At 47.0% G+C, this 19171-nt stretch overlaps 1 protein-coding gene across 1 annotated transcript in view; it reads right to left on the bottom strand.

Moving 5' to 3' along the window:
- Window positions 1-19171, bottom strand: part of camk2b2 (calcium/calmodulin-dependent protein kinase (CaM kinase) II beta 2) — a 38519-nt gene that overhangs the window by 16941 nt on the left and 2407 nt on the right. Inside the window, exons 2-11 of the mRNA XM_083929862.1 lie at window positions 14266-14360; window positions 12363-12422; window positions 11522-11576; window positions 9234-9299; window positions 6956-7028; window positions 3944-4046; window positions 1336-1419; window positions 1148-1242; window positions 917-1039; window positions 232-315 (exon numbers count right to left, since the gene is read on the bottom strand). Coding sequence (XP_083785988.1) covers window positions 232-315; window positions 917-1039; window positions 1148-1242; window positions 1336-1419; window positions 3944-4046; window positions 6956-7028; window positions 9234-9299; window positions 11522-11576; window positions 12363-12422; window positions 14266-14360 — 838 coding nt within the window. The remainder of the gene's footprint in view (window positions 1-231; window positions 316-916; window positions 1040-1147; window positions 1243-1335; window positions 1420-3943; window positions 4047-6955; window positions 7029-9233; window positions 9300-11521; window positions 11577-12362; window positions 12423-14265; window positions 14361-19171) is intronic.

Genomic DNA, 19171 nt, shown 5'->3' with positions numbered 1-19171 from the left:
CTAAAGGAGACGGTTAAGTTTAGACACTAAAGGAGACGGTTAAGTTTAGTCTCTAAAGGTGACGGTTAAGTTTAGTCACTAAAGGAGACGGTTAAGTTTAGACGACTTAAGGAGATGATGATTTAAAGCGTGCGTATAAACGTACGCGGATCATCTGAGGTGAAAAACGCGGATTCTCAAATGAGTGGGATGTTGCTGTTTGGAGGAAACACACACTTCCTGTTCACACACCTTGAGTTTCCTCCTGGCGTTGAACTTCTTCAGACACTCGACTGTCTCCTGTCGGTGCATCATGGACGCCACGGTGGAGCGTTGCTGTGGAGACACACAGAGAGAGAGAGGGATGAAAATAACAGCGTAGAGGAGCCGCGGTGACAGTGACAGGGCTCTGTGGGCAGCAGCTGTCGGAGAATCCGCGGATTCAACGCAAAAACCTTCAACTCCCTCTCACAGAAACAGCTGAAAACATCACCTAAAGTCAAAGAGCACGAGTATTTTTGGAATAATGTTCTTTGACACGGTGTTGTGGTGGTTAGCACTGTCGCCTCACAGCGAGAGGGTTCCCGGTTCGAATCCCGGCTGAGGCCCTTCTGTGTGGAGTTTGCATGTTGTCCCCGTGTCTGCGTGGGTTTTCTCCGGGTTCTCCGGTTTCCTCCCACAGTCCAAAGACGTGCAGGTGTTCGGTTCATTGATGACTCTAAATCACCCGTAGGTGTGAATGGTTGTCTGTCTCTGTTCGTCTCTATGTGTCCTGTGATAGACTGGCGTCCTGTCCAGGGTGGACCCCGCCTCACGCCCGATGTCAGCTGGGATCGGCTCCAGCCCCCCGAGACCCCGACAGGGACAAGAGGCTGAAGATGAATGAATGAATGAGAAAACACTGCGATGACACGAACGAGTGTGTGTGTGCACTTACGCAGACCCATGGGTGCTTGAGAGCCTCCTGCGCGGTGATTCTCTTGGCCGGGTTGATCGTCAGCATCTGGTTGATCAGATTTTTAGCCTCCGGCGTCACCGTGTCCCACTCTGGGGAGGGGAACTGAAGCACGCACAACACCCACGTGTGTGTTTAACACAACACAACAACAGTAAAGCAACAAACGTCTGATTTAAAGTGGCGTCAAACAGGAGAGACGGTGGAACTCACGTCGTACGCGCCGGCTTTGATCTGCTGGTAGAGTTTGTGCTGGTCCTCGTCCCAGAACGGAGGGTATCCAACCAAGAGGATGTAGAGGATCACACCTGCACACCAAAACACAACCTCTGTGTGAGTGACGGCGAGAAGGAGAGCGAGGAGGCGGCGGTGGTGAGAGACACACAAACAAAGAGGCTCACCGCACGCCCAGATGTCCACGGGTTTACCGTACGCCTCCTTCCTCAGCACCTCAGGGGACAAGTAGCCGGGAGTCCCCGCAAAGCCTGCAAACACACACACACACACACACACACACACACACACACACACACACACACACACACACACACACACACACACACACACACACACACACACACACACACACACACACACACACACACACACACAAAGAGGGGGTTTATCACTTTCACAGTTTTCATGTGACAGACAAGTCGGAATATTTTCAGAATAAAAGTTGAATTATTGTGACAAAAAAGTCGGAATATTTTCAGAATAAAAGTCGGAATATTGTGACAAAAAAGTCCAAATATTTTCAGAATAAAAGTCGGAATCTTGTGACAAAAAAAGTTGGAATATTTTCAGAATAAAAGACGGAATATTGTGACAAAAAAGTCAGAGAAAAAAGTCAGATTATGATTAAACGTCGCAATTTTTATAGAAAAAAGTCGGATTGTTGAGAGAAAATGTCGGACAGTCTGTGTTTAAAAGTCCACTTTTGGATGATTTTGGTTTCCAGGTCAAAAACAAACAGGAAACTGCTAAAAAACAAAACAAACCGTGTCCTCCTGGTGCATTTCCTGACACTAACACGCCTGCTACCTTCATCAGAACCAAGTGTCTGCAAAACTAAATACAAAATAAACAATAATAATGAAATAATCTCACTGGTGAAATAGATTCTTCAACACGCATTTCCCAAAACAACACGTTTACAACCAATATATGATAAAAAGTGGTGTTATTCTGATATAAAGTGGTGTTATTCTGATATAAAGTGGTGTTATTATGATATAAAGTGGTGTTATTCTGATATAAAGTGGTGTTATTCTGATATAAAGTGGTGTTATTATGATATAAAGTGGTGTTATTCTGATATAAAGTGGTGTTATTATGATATAAAGTGGTGTTATTCTGATATAAAGTGGTGTTATTATGATATAAAGTGGTGTTATTATGATATAAAGTGGTGTTATTATGATATAAAGTGGTATTATTATGATCTAAAGTGGTGTTATTATGATATAAAGTGGTATTATTATGATCTAAAGTGGTGTTATTATGATATAAAGTGGTATTATTATGATATAAAGTGGTATTATTATGATATAAAGTGGTATTATTATGATATAAAGTGGTATTATTATGATATAAAGTGGTGTTATTATGATATAAAGTGGTATTATTATGATATAAAGTGGTATTATTATGATATAAAGTGGTATTATTATGATCTAAAGTGGTGTTATTATGATATAAAGTGGTGTTATTATGATATAAAGTGGTGTTATTATGATATAAAGTGGTGTTATTATGATCTAAAGTGGTGTTATTATGATATAAAGTGGTGTTATTATGATATAAAGAGGTATTATTATGATATAAAGAGGTATTATTGTGATATAAAGTGGTATTATTTTGACCGACGGATAGGATAGTAATTTCTACCCCAAACTGCCATGTTTGCACTTTAATTTAGGGAATAGTTACTGCAAAAGGTGCTTTTTTGGTGCCATGTCGAGGGGTTTGTGAGGCAGAGAGTCATAATCATCGCAGAGAGTCGCTGAATGGGAAGTGAGAGCTTTTAGCTGCAGCCTCGCTGAGATTTATCTTCACGCTGGCTCCGGATCAGAGTGAGCATTAAGAAAGTCCTTTAATGCACTTGGTTCAATGTGGCTGGAGCTGCTGCTGCTCAGCCATCTTTAAAAAATCATGAGTCATTTTCCTCGTTAGTGCGCTGAACACAAGAACACACACACACAATAGAGTTAATAAAGAAAAGACCATGAAAAGAGAGAGGAGAGGAGGAAGAGGAGGAAGAGGAGGATGGAGACAGCTGATGTTGGTGCATCTGTGGGAAGCGTGTTCTCGTTCACGTGTGATTAATCAGACGTCAAAGTCCGTGTGGATCCATCAAAGTGTGACGTGAGTTTGTATCACGACACAAAAACAGGGTTTTTAAACCACCCAGACACGTTTGAACGCACACAAATGTCTCAAAATCTGAAGAAATAAGGGTTTAAAAGGTGAAAACAAGCGTGTTAATGGTAACTCCCAGTGTGTTTTATCATTTAGCTAGCACACTTTTTATGCTAATGTTTTATTTTTAATCAGAAAACACTGCAATGAAAACTAAGCACTAATTATTCTCCATGTGGTTGTAGCAGTTATGCTAGCTATAAGAGTTTTTTTTCTTGTTAGGATGCTATATATGTGATGCTAACTGCTGTTCAAACATTAATGGTAATTCCCATTATGTTTTAGCATTTAGCTAGCAGACCTTTTATGCTAAACTTTATTGTAAATCAGTAAAGTTTGCAATGATACAAATAAACAGTAATATCAAATAAACTAAGCACGAATTATCTGCATTGTTGTTGTAGCAGTTATGCTAGCTATACAAGTTATTTTTCCTGTTAGGATGCTATATTTGTGAAAATAACTTCTGTTTGCGCGTTGATAATAATTCCAGTTATGTGTTAGCATTGAGCTAATGCCTGTATCTGCTGTTATCTTCATTGAGGCTCCGTTTTTGGACTCGTTGTCGTTGTTGTGTGTGTGACGTACCAAACCACGCCTGCTGCTCTCCTTGAACCTCGATAGCGAGTCCAAAGTCCGCCAGCTTCACCGCGGCGTTCTTACACTTGCTGGCCAGCAGCAGGTTCTCCGGCTGCATCAACGACACAAACACACACAGTCACAGTCACTCTCCGTTTACAGGCTCCACTTCTAAAACACATCGTCTCAGAACACCTTCAGAGTCTAAGACGATGGAAACGTCCTCTGTGTGCCGGGTAAAGACGCTTCCTTTGGTTTCTTATGTTGGAACAAGTTGTTTCTGCAGGAGTGGGTTCAGAAGCTCTAACCTGCACATGTGTTATAGTTACATTGGTCATTTTGTTAATTAACGGAAATTAACTTTAATGTTTGTGGTCATTTTGTGTCTCTTTGAGGTCATTTTGCGTCTCTTTTTTGTTATTTTGTGTCTCTTTGTGGTTATTTTGTGTCTCTTTGTGGTCAATTTGTGTCTCTTTGTGGTCACTTTGTGTCTCTTTGTGGTCACTTTGTGTCTCTTTGTGGTCACTTTGTGTCTCTTTGTGGTTAATTTGTGTCTCTTTGTGGTCTTTTTGTGTCTCTTTGACGTCATTTTGTGTCAATTTGTGGTCATTTTGTGTCTCTTTGTGGTTATTTTGTGTCTCTTTGTGGTCATTTTGTGTCTCTTTGTGGTCATTTTGTGTCTCTTTGTGGTCATTTTGTGTCTCTTTGTGGTCATTTTGTGTCTCTTTGTGGTCATTTTGCGTCTCTTTGATGTCATTTTGTGTCTCTTTGTTGTCATTTTGTGTCTCTTTGTGGTCATTTTGTGGTTATTTTATGTCTCTTTGACGTCATCTTGTGTCATTTTGTGTCTCTTTGACGTCATTTTGTGTCTCATTGACGTCATTTTGTGTCTCTTTGTTGTCATTTTGCGTCTCTTTGATGTCATTTTGAATCTCTTTGATGTCATTTTGTGTCTCTTTGTGGTCATTTTGTGTCTCTTTGTGGTCATTTTGTGTCTCTTTGACGTCATTTTGGTGGGCCTGGTCCCTGTAGGTCCATCTACCTATCACCTTCTGACCTTGGATTCTAGCTTTGGATACACACACACACACACACACACACACACACACACACACACACACACACACACACACACACACACACACACACACACACACACACACACACACACACACACACACACACACACACACACACACACACACACACACACACACACACACACACAGAAAGCCCAGCTCCCTGTTTTATAACCCGTTCCTGCTGATCGTGATCGAGTTGTGCCAAGAAGTTGTTTGGGAGCACAGAAACAGCTGGATGTGCGGCTCCAGCTGCAGGACACTCATCATGTCACCCTCTGCTGGCTGCTTTAAAAACTCAATTAAAGGAACTTGACTTATTAACAGGAGGCGGACGCTACTTATGAAGTAAAGTCACGTAATAAAGTCGTCTGTCACAACGTATTTTCTGTGGAAACCAGAAGTAACTTTCTCTCTGAAGCACGGAGGCGGGGCTGTGAGTGTGACTGGCTCCCCTGCCAGAGTCAGAAGGTGATAGGTATCTAGCGTTGGGCATTGCTTGTTGCCAGGGTTGTCTGTTGTTGGGTGCAGCTACCGTAGGCTGGCACTGGGTGAAATGGAGTTAGCCAATCCTGCAGCTGCTTCTTTGTCCCAGCAGCTGAGTGAGCGGAGACGGGCAACAACCAGAGTCACTATAGGCCGAGCATTCACTCCATGGACTGAGAGAAAGGAGAGGAACGCCATTCAAACACACGCCCACATGGCTACGCTGCTCCTTGATGCTAACATCACTTTCATCTGCACTTAGCTGGAGCGGCTAACGCTAACGGCTAACGCTAACTGTCAGTCAAACTCCTCTAATCCTTGTTTTGATGCTGTGATTTTCTGGAGGGGACGGGTTCAAACAGGCTCAAACAGACTCCGGTCTCCTGGAGCTACTGGGCCGGGTCTGACCAACCTGGCAACCCCTATGCTGGACTTCTTTTTTGTTGTTGAGACGATGATCTGGAGGCTCTAGATGGAGCTGTTCTGCTCATTCTACATTTTAAACCTTTAAAATGTTCTCTCACTTCAATCAATCAATTAAAAACGTCACCTTAATAAAACAAATACAGTTCCTGCACTTAAACGCATGCACAACATCAGTGTCATGACGCACAAACACGCACAAACTCATGCATGCGTTGCGAGGTCCAGCGCGCACACATGCACGGGCGGACATGCTAGCTTTAAATCCAGCACTTACCAGCCTTCAGAATGATGTGACAGACAAACACAACTGAAAATCCCTCCTGACACACACACACACACACACAGACACACACAGACACACACACACCCCTGCAGGTGACTCACCTTGAGGTCTCTGTGTACCACCCCCATCTGATGGCAGTGGAGCACGGCCTCCAGGATCTGCTGGATGCAATGACTGCACGCAAACAGCAGGGGGAGCAGGTTAGTCTGAGCAACATTCATCCCCCCACAAACATCCATGCAGAGGCAGCAACACTCTCACACACACACACACACACACACACACACATACCCACGTCCTCGCCGCACGCTCTCACACACCGCAATTTAAAAACAAGTGCGAAGAGTGAACCTGTCTGGGAGCTAACGCGGGGGAGAAGGAGAGCTATTTCCTTTTTTTACAGAAAGAGCCAAACGTGGGCGTGAGCTGCAGCTCCGTGTGGGAGACGCTGTTTTCAACCAGCAACATTTCACATTCGTGTCATTTATTCAGGAGCGCTGCCTCTGACGAGACATTTGAGCAGGTTCTCCTGAAGTAGACGCTGCTGCTGAACTCTCTTTCACGCTCTCTCTCTCTCTCTCTCACAATCCGAGTGCAGACCGTCTAAAATAGTGCAACAAGAGTCCCAAAAGCAAAACAACCTGCGGACGGGCAGACAGCAGGCACAGGCACATAATTCAAAACAGAAATCACAGGCATAAATGAAAAGAGTGCAGAGGGCAACGCAACACAATGAGACACACACACCTTGAGGTCCCTGTGCACTATGTCATGTTGGTGGGTGTAAGACACACTGTCTAGAATCTGATGGATACAGTGACTGTGGAGACAAAACGACAGGGTGAGGAGCAGATAAAGGAGGGAACACTGGGGAGGAAGAGGAAGCATAAAAGACGACAAGACAGGAAGTAGACGGAAGTAGAGGATGCGGGGAGTTCGCCAAAACGACTAAGGGCGCACTCACGCTGTCCAAATCCGTACCGTGCCCCGGCACGTTTCACGGGTAAAGTCTGGTACCTTTGACCAGTGTGAGTGCAAACGTACCACGTCTAGGAGTGGCACGCTTGCCGTCCACGGCCCGTTTGGGAGAGGTGGGCTTTAGTAAAGCACGTTTGCACGTGTACGAGCACGAGCGTGCGCACGTGTACGAGCACGAGGCCTACGGCGGTTCTGAGGTCATTTCCTGTGCGCCTGTTGGGACGTAGAAAAAAGAAGGAGGGACCATGCGCGGACATTTCAAACAATGGCGGTGAAAGGTTCACGTTGGTGTGATGCGGAGGTGGAGTGTTTACTGCAGATTTGGTCGATGAAAAGATTCAAAAACAGTCGACAAGACGCACAAAAACTCAGAGGTCTACGGAAAGATCTGGAAACAAAGCCACGCATCGCCATGACGTCATCAATGCGTGTGACGTGTTACGGCGTGATGACGTATAGGCAGCAAGAAGCATTCTCCGAGGCCCAGGTAGTGTGAGTACAAACGGGCCTGGAGGGGGGGGACAAGGACCCTAAAGCACGGGGCACGGGACAGAGGCACAGTGGGAGGGCGCCCTTACGTTACCTTACCTTACCTAGGCTGGTACCTTACCTTACCTTACGTTACCTTACCTAGGCTGGTATCTTACCTTACCTTAATTCTAATCTTAATTTTATTTGGGCTTTCTTCCAAATCAACAGGATTAATCTTGTGTGAGTTGAGTGTATGAGATATATTTTGATTGGCAGTTCGGTAATGAGAGTTATCTTCCAGTTGAATACCAAAAAGAGCTGTGAGGGGGTCGGATCCAACAGGTATTCTCTGAGGATGATCCAGAATAATGGGGACACTAATGTGCAAAGACACACTGCTGTCATTACTGAGGGCCCCGCAAACTCAACTCTCCTCCAAACAGACGCGTATCTCCAAACCCTTGGACGCGTACGAGAAGAAAACCCTCCACATGTCTGGATTCAGTGAGGAAATATGTTTTTTAACCTTCCCCTCGGAGGACGGAGCGAAGGGATCGGATGGTTTCTGAGTGCAGATGGAAGCGCGGAGAGGAGACTGTCAGCGAGATACTGTTGGACAGATATCAAGCCTCGCTAATCACACACCCACACACAGACACATCCAGTGACACACACACACACACTCGCAATTTATGCAACGGAACAAGGGAGAACGAAGGCAGATGAGAGGGGGGAAAGGAAACAATAAAGGGAAGGATACAGAGGAATAAACATGGATATTAAAAACATTAAAACGGTCGCCAGGGCTCTTTAGTGCCACCATATATGTGTGTGTGTGTCATATAGATAAATCAGACAGACAGGGGCGCTCTTCATGAGGTAAAGGTTTGAATCCGTGTAGACGGTACGGCCTCCCTAGGGAGGTGTTCCAGGCACGTCCAGCTGGGAGGAGGCCTCGGGGAAGACCCAGGACCAGGTGGAGAGATTAGATCTCCACACTGGCCTGGGAACGCCTCAGGATCCCCCAGTTAGAGCTGGTTAATGTGGCCCGGGAAAGGGAAGTTTGGGGTCCCCTGCTAAAGCTGCTGCCCCCGAGACCCGATCCCGGATAAGAGGCTGAAGATGAGATGAGATGAGATGTTTGTGTTTATATTTTTGAATGAGAATTCAGATATTTTCCTCCTTTTTTACTGCATCATCTCTCTCATTCTACCCTTTTCCGTCTCTGCTCGTTTCTTCTTCCACTCTCTCGCCTCCGCAAACCGCCTCCACAGTCAAATTGATTTAAGTCTACCTCCTGAGGGGGGGGGGGGGGGGGTTACGTGTGTGTGTGTTGCGTTTTGTGTTTCCGTCCGTCTGTGAAAAAAATAAAACCTGTCTCGACCTCGATTTGCAATTCAGTTCACGGAGCGTTGAGGTATTTTAACGGGGCTGCAGGAGGACTGACACGTGGAGGGGGTGAAGAAGAAGAAGAAGAAGAAGAAGAAGAAGAAGAAGAAAAACAAGAAGAAGAAGAAGAAGAAGAAGAAGAAGGAGAAGAAGAAGAAGAAGAAGAATTGCGTTGTTTTGTTTTTACCTGGCGTCTGCTTCACTGTAGTACTCTCTCGCCACGATGTCCTCAAACAGCTCCCCTCCTGTCACCCTGAGAACAACACACACACACACACACACACACACACACACACAGACACAGACACACAGACACACACACACACACACACACACACACACACACACACACACACACACACACACACACACACACACACACACACACACACACACACACACACACACACACAGACACACACACACACACACACACACACACACACACACACACAGGAGGGGGATGTCCTCATTAGGGGGAAACCCCGGCTGCAGGATTCACTCCACCACTGGGTTGCCATGGAGACTGGCTCCAGTGCGGAGGAGTGTTGTATCCGTGTGTGTGTGTGTGTGTGTGTGTGTGTGTGTGTGTGTGTGTGTATGTGTGTGTGTGCACTAAAGTGGAAGCCGCACGGATGGAGGTTAGGGGAGGAGGGGGGGGGGCTGTTATGTAACGGGGGGGAACTGCCTCGGAGGCGAGGAGGGGATGAGGAGGAGGAGGAGGAGGAGGAGGAGGAATGCGGATATGAAGAAAGAGGAGACGGATGCAGCAAGGACTGAAGGAAGGGAGTGGAAAAACTAAGAACCAGGAGGAGGAGGAGGAGGAGGAGGAGGAGGAGGAGGAAGGAGGAGGAGGAGGAGGAGGAGGAGGAGGAGGATGAAGGAGGAGGAGGAAGGAGGAGGAGGAGGAGGAGGAGGAGGAGGAGGAGGAGGATGAAGGAGGAGGAGGAGGAGGATGAAGGAGGAGGATGAAGGAGGATGAAGGAGGATGAAGGAGGATGAAGGAGGAGGAGGATGAAGAAGGAGGAGGAGGAGGATGAAGGAGGAGGAGGATGAAGGAGGTGGAGGATGAAGAGGAGGAGGAGGAGGAGGAGGAGGAGGAGGAGGAATGTGGATATGAAGAAAGAGGAGACGGATGCGGCAAAGACTGAAAGAAGGGAGTGGAAAAACTAAGAACCAGGAGGAGGAGGAGGAGGAGGATGAAGGTGGAGGAGGATGAAGGAGGAGGAGGAGGAGGAGGAGGATGAAGGAGGAGGAGGAGGAGGAGGAGGATGAAGGAGGAGGAGGATGAAGGGGGAGGAGGAGGAGGATGAGGATGAAGGAGGAGGAGGATGAGGAGGAGGAGGAGGATGAGGATGAGGAGGAGGATGAGGATGAAGGAGGAGGAGGAGGAGGAGGAGGAATGCGGATATGAAGAAAGAGGAGACAGATGCGGCAAGGACTGAAGGAAGGGAGTGGAAAAACTAAGAACCAGGAGGAGGAGGAGGAGGAGGAGGAGGAGGAGGAGGAAGGAGGAGGAGGAGGAGGAGGAAGAGGAGGAGGAGGAGGAGGAGGAGGAGGAGGAGGAGGAAGAGGAGGAGGATGAAGGAGGAGGAGGATGAAGGAGGAGGAGGATGAAGGAGGAGGAGGAGGAGGATGAGGAGGATGAAGGAGGAGGATGAAGGAGGAGGAGGATGAAGGAGGAGGATGAGGAGGATGAAGGAGGAGGAGGAGGAGGATGAAGGAGGAGGATGAGGAGGATGAAGGAGGAGGAGGAGGAGGATGAGGAGGATGAAGGAGGAGGAGGAGGATGAGGAAGGAGGAGGAGGAGGAGGAGGAGGAGGAGGAGGAGGATGAAGGAGGAGGAGGAGGATGAAGGAGGAGGAGGAGGAGGAGGAGGATGAGGAGGATGAAGGAGGAGGAGGAGGAGGATGAGGAGGAGGAGGAGGAGGATGAAGGAGGAGGAGGAGGAGGAGGAGGATGAAGGAGGAGGAGGAGGATGAAGGAGGAGGAGGAGGAGGAGGAAGGAGGAGGATGAGGAGGATGATGAGGAGGAGGAGGAGGAGGAGGAGGAGGAGGAGGAGGATGAAGGAGGAGGAGGAGGAGGAGGAGGAGGATGAAGGAGGAGGATGAGGAGGATGAAGGAGGAGGAGGAGGAGGATGAAGGAGGAGGAGGAGGAGGAGGAGGATGAGGAGGATGAAGGAGGAGGAGGAGGAGGATGAGGAGGATGAAGGAGGAGGAGGATTAGGAGGATGAAGGAGGAGGAGGATGAAGGAGGAGGAGGAGGAGGATGATGAAGGAGGAGGAGGAGGAGGAGGAGGAGGATGAGGAGGAGGAGGATGAAGGAGGAGGAGGAGGAGGAGGAGGAGGAGGAGGAGGAGGAGGAGGAGGAGGAGGAGGATGAAGGAGGAGGAGGAAGGAGGAGGAGGAGGAGGAGGAGGAGGAGGAGGAGGATGAAGGAGGGGAGCAGCGCAGTGAAAGAAAAGGAAACTCACAGGTCAAAGAGGAGGTAGTGGAAGCCTTCCTCTGAGATGCTGTCATGGAGACGGACTGCAGGAAGAGACATGCGGAGACATTAAGGCGTCACAATCATAGTTTCTTTCATCTTCACCTTGTTTTTGCAATAATGCACACGATGCACGTTAAATCATCCCTTTTTCTGCACTCACACACATCAAATAATCCATCGAGACAGTTTTTTAGTGTAAGAACCGTTAACGGAGAAATCCAGGAGAGTCGCTAACAGCCGGACGTGGCTAACAGTGATTAGCTCGGGGCAGCACGGTGAAGGCATTCAAAGGTCTTTTTTAACCACTAATGCTGCTGAAAATAACAGCAAACCTCTGCAGCAGCATGAGAAGAGTCCCTACACACTGGACTTTACTATGAGAGGAGCTGGTACAGGGGCCAGTGGGTTATGCTGCCTTCCTTTCACATGTTTTTTCAAGTGTCCCCAGCTTTTACGGTGTACGCGGTGTTGTGGGGGTCAGCACTGTCGCCTCCCGGCTGGGGCCCTTCTGTGTGGAGTTTGCATGTTGTCCCCGTGTCTGCGTGGGTTTTCTCCGGGTTCTCCGGTTTCCTCCCACAGTCCAAAGACGTGCAGGTGTTCGGTTCATTGATGACTCTAAATCACCCGTAGGTGTGAATGGTTGTCTGTCTCTGTTCGTCTCTATGTGTCCTGTGATAGACTGGCGTCCTGTCCAGGGTGTACCCCGCCTCACGCCTGATGTCAGCTGGGATCGGCTCCAGTGACCCCGATAAGAAGAAGCGGTTGAAGATGAATGAATATGAAACCATGGCAACAGGTCATAAGTTCAGAAAACAGACAACACTCACCGATGTTGGAGTGTTTGAGCAATCTGCAGATCCGGGCTTCTCTCTCCAGTTTCTGATGGTCTGTAAGACAGGAAGACGTTAGGGTTCACGAGAAGGAGAAGAAGAAGAAGAAGAAGACGAAGAAGAAGAAGACTCTGCAGGGGCGTTACAGGAGGACACAGGAAACAAGAGCAGAGGAGAGGAAACAAGAGGAGAGGAGAGGAAACAAGAGGAGAGGAGAGGAAACAAGAGGAGAGGAGACAAGAGGAGAGGAAACAAGAGGAGAGGAGAGGAGAGGAAACGAGAGGAGAGGAGAGGAAACGAGAGGAGAGGAGAGGAAACGAGAGGAGAGGAAACAAGAGGAGAGGAAACGAGAGGAGAGGAAACAAGAGGAGAGGAAACGAGAGGAGAGGAGAGGAAACAAGAGGAGAGGAAAGGAAACAAGGAGAGGAAAGGAAACAAGGAGAGGAGAGGAAACAAGAGAGGAGAGGAAACAAGAGAGGAGAGGAAACGAGAGGAGAGGAAACGAGAGGAGAGGAAACAAGAGGAGAGGAAACAAGGAGAGGAGACGAGAGGAGAGGAAACGAGAGGAGAGGAAACGAGAGGAGAGGAAACAAGAGGAGAGGAAACAAGGAGAGGAGACGAGAGGAGAGGAAACTAGAGGAGAGGAAACAAGAGGAGAGGAGACAAGAGGAGAGGAAACAAGACGAGAGGAAACGAGAGGAGAGGAAACGAGAGGAGAGGAAACGAGAGGAGAGGAAACGAGAGGAGAGGAAACAAGGAGAGGAGACGAGAGGAGAGGAAACGAGAGGAGAGTAAACAAGAGGAGAGGAGACAAGAGGAGAGGAAACAAGACGAGAGGAAACTAGAGGAGAGGAAACAAGAGGAGAGGAAACTAGAGGAGAGGAAACGAGAGGAGAGGAAACAGGAGGAGAGGAAACGAGAGGAGAGGAAACAGGAGGAGAGGAAACGAGAGGAGAGGAAACAAGACGAGAGGAAACGAGAGGAGAGGAAACGAGAGGAGAGGAAACGAGAGGAGAGGAAACAAGAGGAGAGGAAATGAGACGAGAGGAGAGGAAACAAGAGGAGAGGAAATGAGACGAGAGGAAACAGGAGGAGAGGAAACAAGAGGAGAGGAAACAAGAGGAGAGGAAACAAGAGGAGAGGAAACAAGAGGAGAGGAAACAAGAGGAGAGGAAACAAGAGGAGAGGAAACAAGAGTGCGTTTGCTGCACTTCCTGTTCAGCATCTTTTGACTGCAGGTTTTTTTTGCACGTATTTTTGCGCGTAACTCGTAGAAAGTTCACGAGAACACGAAGAAACAGGTCGACGCTGTGTCCGGTTCTTTACACATGTACGATGGAAACATGACGTAGAGCTGTTTATGTGTGTAACATGGACTTAAAGGGACTGTTGGTGTGACATCGTCCTCTTCCTCCGCTGCGTTCACACCATCCTTTTCTATTTTTACACGATTCCCGCGTTGTTTGTTTAACTGTATTTGATCCGTCTGATGTCGGGAGACACAGACGGGGCGACATAACGTCTAAAACTCCTCAAATAGCACTTTGAAAGGACACAACGACCCGCGGCAGAGCGCTCAGACTCGTGATTTTCCTGCATATCCTCAAAAATAATCATGTGTCCTGGAAAAATACGGATTTCTGTCGTTTCTCTCGCTGCGGATTCACGAGTGAACGCTTCATTTCTCTCTCTCTCTCTTTCTCTCGGAGGAGGAACAGACGTAGACGCTTCACACACTGCAATCAAACACTCGCTAAAATATGCTAATGTGAGCGATCTGGGACACACACACAGACACACACACACACACACACACACACACACATGGTTGATGAAATCCCCCATGATGCCTCTGTGCTCCTTCACACACGTGTCACGGGGCGTTCGCTCGCCCTCTCACCTCTGGCCGAGAGCTTTTTGGTGTTGATGATTTTGGCGGCGTACTCTTGGCCCGTGCAGAGCTTGACACAGCGGCGCACCACTGAAAAGGCCCCCCTGGGAAACAAAGACAAGGAGACAGGAAGAGGAGACGCGTCAGCTGCCAGAGGAGCTTTGTCAGCATCAGAGGGAAGTCGTCCCGGACTCCTCTCTGCTCCCAGACCGCCCTGATCTGCATGAGGCCCACGGAGGCGACTGTGGGCAGAACTTAACACGGTTTAACAGGGTTCAACACTGCAACCCATGACACACAAACAGACACACAATAGAAGAGACATAAAATAACCACAAAGAGAGACAAAATGACTACAAAGAGACACAAAATGACCACAAAGACACAAAAAATAACCACAAAAAGACACAAAATGACCAAAAAGAGACACAAAATGACCACAAAGAGACACAAAATGACCTCAAAGAGACACAAAATGACCACAAAGAGACATAAAATAACCACAAAGAGACACAAACTATATATAACACTTTCATTATTGATTATTCTGCCGATTCTTCTCTCGATTAATCGTCGATGCTCTAAAATGTCAGAAAAAAGTCCAAAGTGATGTCGTTAAGTGTTTTGTTTTATCCAAAACACAAAAATATTCAGATTAATATGAAATAAAAGAGACAAAATAAGGACATTTCCGTACCTGAGGGGCTGAAAACAGCATTGTCTTTTCTCGCACAGCGTTTTCCATATGTCGTAATATATCAAACACATCTGTTGTAGTCCCAGTGGCTTAAAGCTTCAAATATGTTCAGGTTTTAGAGAATGTCATTAATATTTTCCTCATGACAAATGTATTATTTCATGCATCCGACGGTGGAGGTTGGACAGAAGCGGGACTTTAAATTAAATAAATAACTTCCACATAAAAATGCAACATCTAAAAACACTCTTTTCAGTTCATTCTTTCACCTGTTTGAGACACAACAAAGAAGAAGAACGTTAATCCCAACAACTGCTTGTATAAAGTAACATCGATGCAACAGCGCCCCCTGCAGCCGCCTCCTTCTCACCGTAACTTTAATTAAGTGCCCTCTAGGAGCCAAACGTGTGCTAAAGTGTCCTCTAGGAGCATAAACGTGTGCCAAAGTGTCCTCTAGGAGCCAGAACTTGTGCTCAAGTGCCCTTTTAGGAGCCAAAACGTGTGCTAAAGTGTCCTCTAGGAGCCAAAACGAGTGCTAAAGTGTCCTCTAGGAGCCAGAACTTGTGCTCAAGTGCCCTTTAAGGAGCCAAAACATGTGCTAAAGTGCCCTCTAGGAGCCAAAATGTGTGCTAAAGTGTCCTCTAGGAACCAAAACATGTGCTAAAATGTCCTCTAGGAGCCAAAACGCGTGATTAAGTGTCCTCTAGGAGCCAAGACGTGTGCTAAAGTTTCCTCTGGGAGCCAAAACATGTGCTAAAGTGTCCGCTAGGAGCCAAAATGTGTGATTAAGTGTCCTCTAGGAGCCAAAACATGTGCTAAAGTTCCCTCTAGGAGCCAAAACGTGTGCTAAAGTGTCCTCTAGGAGCCAAAACATGTATTAAAGTGCACTCTAGGAGCCAAAACATGTGCTAAAGTGTCCTCTAGGAGCCAAAACATGTGCTAAAGTGTCCTCGAGGAGCCAAAACGTGTGTTAAAGTGCACTCTAGGAGCCAAAACATGTGCTAAAGTGTCCTCTAGGAGCCAAAACATGTGCTAAAGTGTCCTCTAGGAGCCAAAACGTGTGTTAAAGTGCACTCTAGGAGCCAAAACATGTGCTAAAGTGTCCTCTAGGAGCCAAAACGTGTGCTGAAGTGTCCTCTAGGAGCCAAAACGTTAATCCCAACAGCTGCTTATATACAGTAACATCGATGCAACGGCGCCCCCTGCAGCCGCCTCCTTTTCACCGTAACTTTAACGACTTCAGTGATGTGAGTTTCATCAAACGACGTGAACCTCGTGTGCAGCAGCTCTGCAAGTGCTAGGGCCACGTTTGCTCATCAAACCCCGACGGAGACAAACAGAAATAACCACCTCTGTCGTTTCTCTGAGCTAATTTTATCTCACCTCTGTATTGTTACGCAACGTAACGCTCTCACACTCCGCTCTCACCAGCTCTCCAACACGCATTCATTATGAGGAGACCGAGTGAGTAAGCATGACACTCGCTGACACTCCTGCCGCGTGGTAGAAAAGGCAGCAAAGCGCCGACATGACAGGTTACAGCACCTGCAGGCAGTGGCGTGCACGGGGAAGGGGGGGGGGGCTCTAGGAGCCAAAATGTGTGTTTAAGTGTCCTCTAGGAACCAAAACGTGTGCTAAAGTGTCCTCTAGGAGCCAAAACGTGTGCTAAAGTGTCCTCTAGGAGCCAAAACGTGTGTTAAAGTGTCCTCTAGGAACCAAAACTAGTGCTAAAGTGTCCTCTAGGAGCCAAAACGTGTGCTAAAGTGTCCTCTAGGAGCCAAAACGTGTGCTAAAGTGCCCTCTAGGAGCCAAAACATGTACTAAAGTGCCCTCTAGGAGCCAAAACGTGTGCTAAAGTGTCCTCTAGGAGCCAAAACGTGTGTTAAAGTGCCCTCTAGGAGCCAAAACGTGTGCTAAAGTGTCCTCTAGGAGCTAAAACATGTGTTAAAGTGTCCTCTAGGAGCCTAAACGCGTGCTAAAGTGTCCTCTAGGAGCCAAAACATGTGCTAAAGTGTTCTCTAGGAGCCAAAACACGTGCTTAAGTGTCCTCTGGGACCCAAAACATGTGTTAAAGTGCCCTCTAGGAGCCAAAACGTGTGCTAAAGTGTCCTCTAGGAGCTAAAACATGTGTTAAAGTGTCCTCTAGGAGCCTAAACGCGTGCTAAAGTGTCCTCTAGGAGCCAAAACATGTGCTAAAGTGTTCTCTAGGAGCCAAAACACGTGCTTAAGTGTCCTCTGGGACCCAAAACATGTGTTAAAGTGTCCTCTAGGCACCAAAACTAGTGCTAAAGTGTCCTCTAGGAGCCAAAACACGTGTTAAAGTGCCCTCTAGGCACCAAAACTAGTGCAAAAGTGTCCTCTAGGAGCCTAAACGTGTGCTAAAGTGTCCTCTAGGAGCCAACACACCAAAGTGCCCTCTCCAGTGTTGAGGACACGCTATATGTGCCCTTTTATTTCATTTTCGCCCCTGCCCTTCATAAAGTCTGTGCACGCCACTGCCTGCAGGGCAGGTGAGAGTCTGGAGGATCTGAATCAGAGCGCACGCACCTCTAATCTTTTATACGCTGCTCTTTTAAACTACTAATGGACTAAAAACACCACTAGTGTGTTAGAAAGAAAGTTTAAATATGAACTTGCAATTAGTCATATTAATTTACTATCTCTCAATCACCACGACGACTGGACATGTTGGGTTTAGCTTATTTAACAGGGATTTCTTTATTATGTGAAATAATTAATTTTTTAACCGAAATAAAACTATTCGTTCATTAATTCATTCGTTTGATTGGAGCCTTCAAGAAAAACCCCTGACTCAGAACACTTGACTTGCTCTAAACCCTTCTGTCTGTGCATCTGCAGCACACACACACAAACACACACACACACACACACACACACACACACACACACACACACAGAATAAAAAGTGACAGCACCAGCAGAACAGCAAAGAGCCTCTGTTATCAGTGTGAGCAGGGGCGGGGCTTGCCAACAGGCAAACCAGGCAATTGCCTGGGGCCCCGGCTTCCAGGGGGCCCCCACTTGGGCATCCTCCCCAGTGACCGGTGCCCCAAGTGCTAATAAATGTACGGCACGGCAACGACAACAACGGGCATTTACTATGAAAAAGCGCCGTAGCAACCCCCCTTGGGGGCCCCCACGTCACTTCTGCCGTCGGCGCTGTCTGTGTCAATCAGCGCGAACCGCAGGTTTGATTGTTTGTTTAGCACCGAGCTCTGCCCACTTACACCGAGCTCCGCGCTTGCGAAAAGATGAAGAGGAGTTATCCCAGCGGGGCAGAAAAGAAAAAACAGAGGAAGGAAAGGGAGGAAAAACGAAAGAAAGACAGTGGTAAGTGCATTGTTATGTTTTTCTGACTGACTGTGTTGTGTTGTCACGGACTCCATAGCGGCTAATAAGCTAAAAACTAAGCTATGACGAATGCGTAACATGACACAGCTACATGAAGCTAGCTAGCAGGAGGAGATGTGCGCCACTCTCCAGTCTCAACCAGCAGAAAACAACAGAAAGTTTAGTGAGGCAGACAGTCTAACAACAACAACAACAGCAACAACAACAACAACAGCCTAATACAGTGGAAACCGCTTATAGTGATCACGGATATAGTGATCAACCGCTTATATGGATCAAAAGGCTTGGGACAGAATCATTTCTATACAAATGCTGTTTAAATAATTTGTTTATTGTGATCGAGAAATCCGCTTATAGTGTTCATTTTTTTTCTCATTTTATGAATGAAAACGTGCAAAAATAATTTTAAATTATTAAAAAATATTATTATTTTATGTTTTACTCCCGCGATTCCTCGCTGGACGTCTGCTTCTGACGAGTGAGCTAACAGCTAGCTAACGAGTGAGCTAACAGCTAGCTAACGAGTGAGCTAACAGCTAGCTAATGTCAGGAGTTCACACCGGCAGCAAGCGCGCGAATCATGGCTTGAAAAGGGAAGTCATTGCCACCTGATGAGAAACGTCTCCTCAAGGCTTATGACAGATTTTTTTTTATCGTTTTGAAAAAGCAGTGAACTTGGTGTTAGACAACACTGATCCATGGAAACATGTGAAGTGACTTCTTAACGTGGCGCAGCGGAGCCGCAACACAAAACAGACGTAGCTTAACTCTTCTTGATGCCGTTGTTATCTTCTATGTTGTTGTTCTATGAAACAGTGTTTCAAAGTTTATTTTAAGACTTGTTTA

Source organism: Echiichthys vipera, assembly GCF_963691815.1.
Source record: "Echiichthys vipera genome assembly, chromosome: 16".
Lineage (NCBI taxonomy): Eukaryota > Metazoa > Chordata > Actinopteri > Perciformes > Trachinidae > Echiichthys > Echiichthys vipera.
This window is presented reverse-complemented; position numbering and strand designations above follow the sequence as displayed.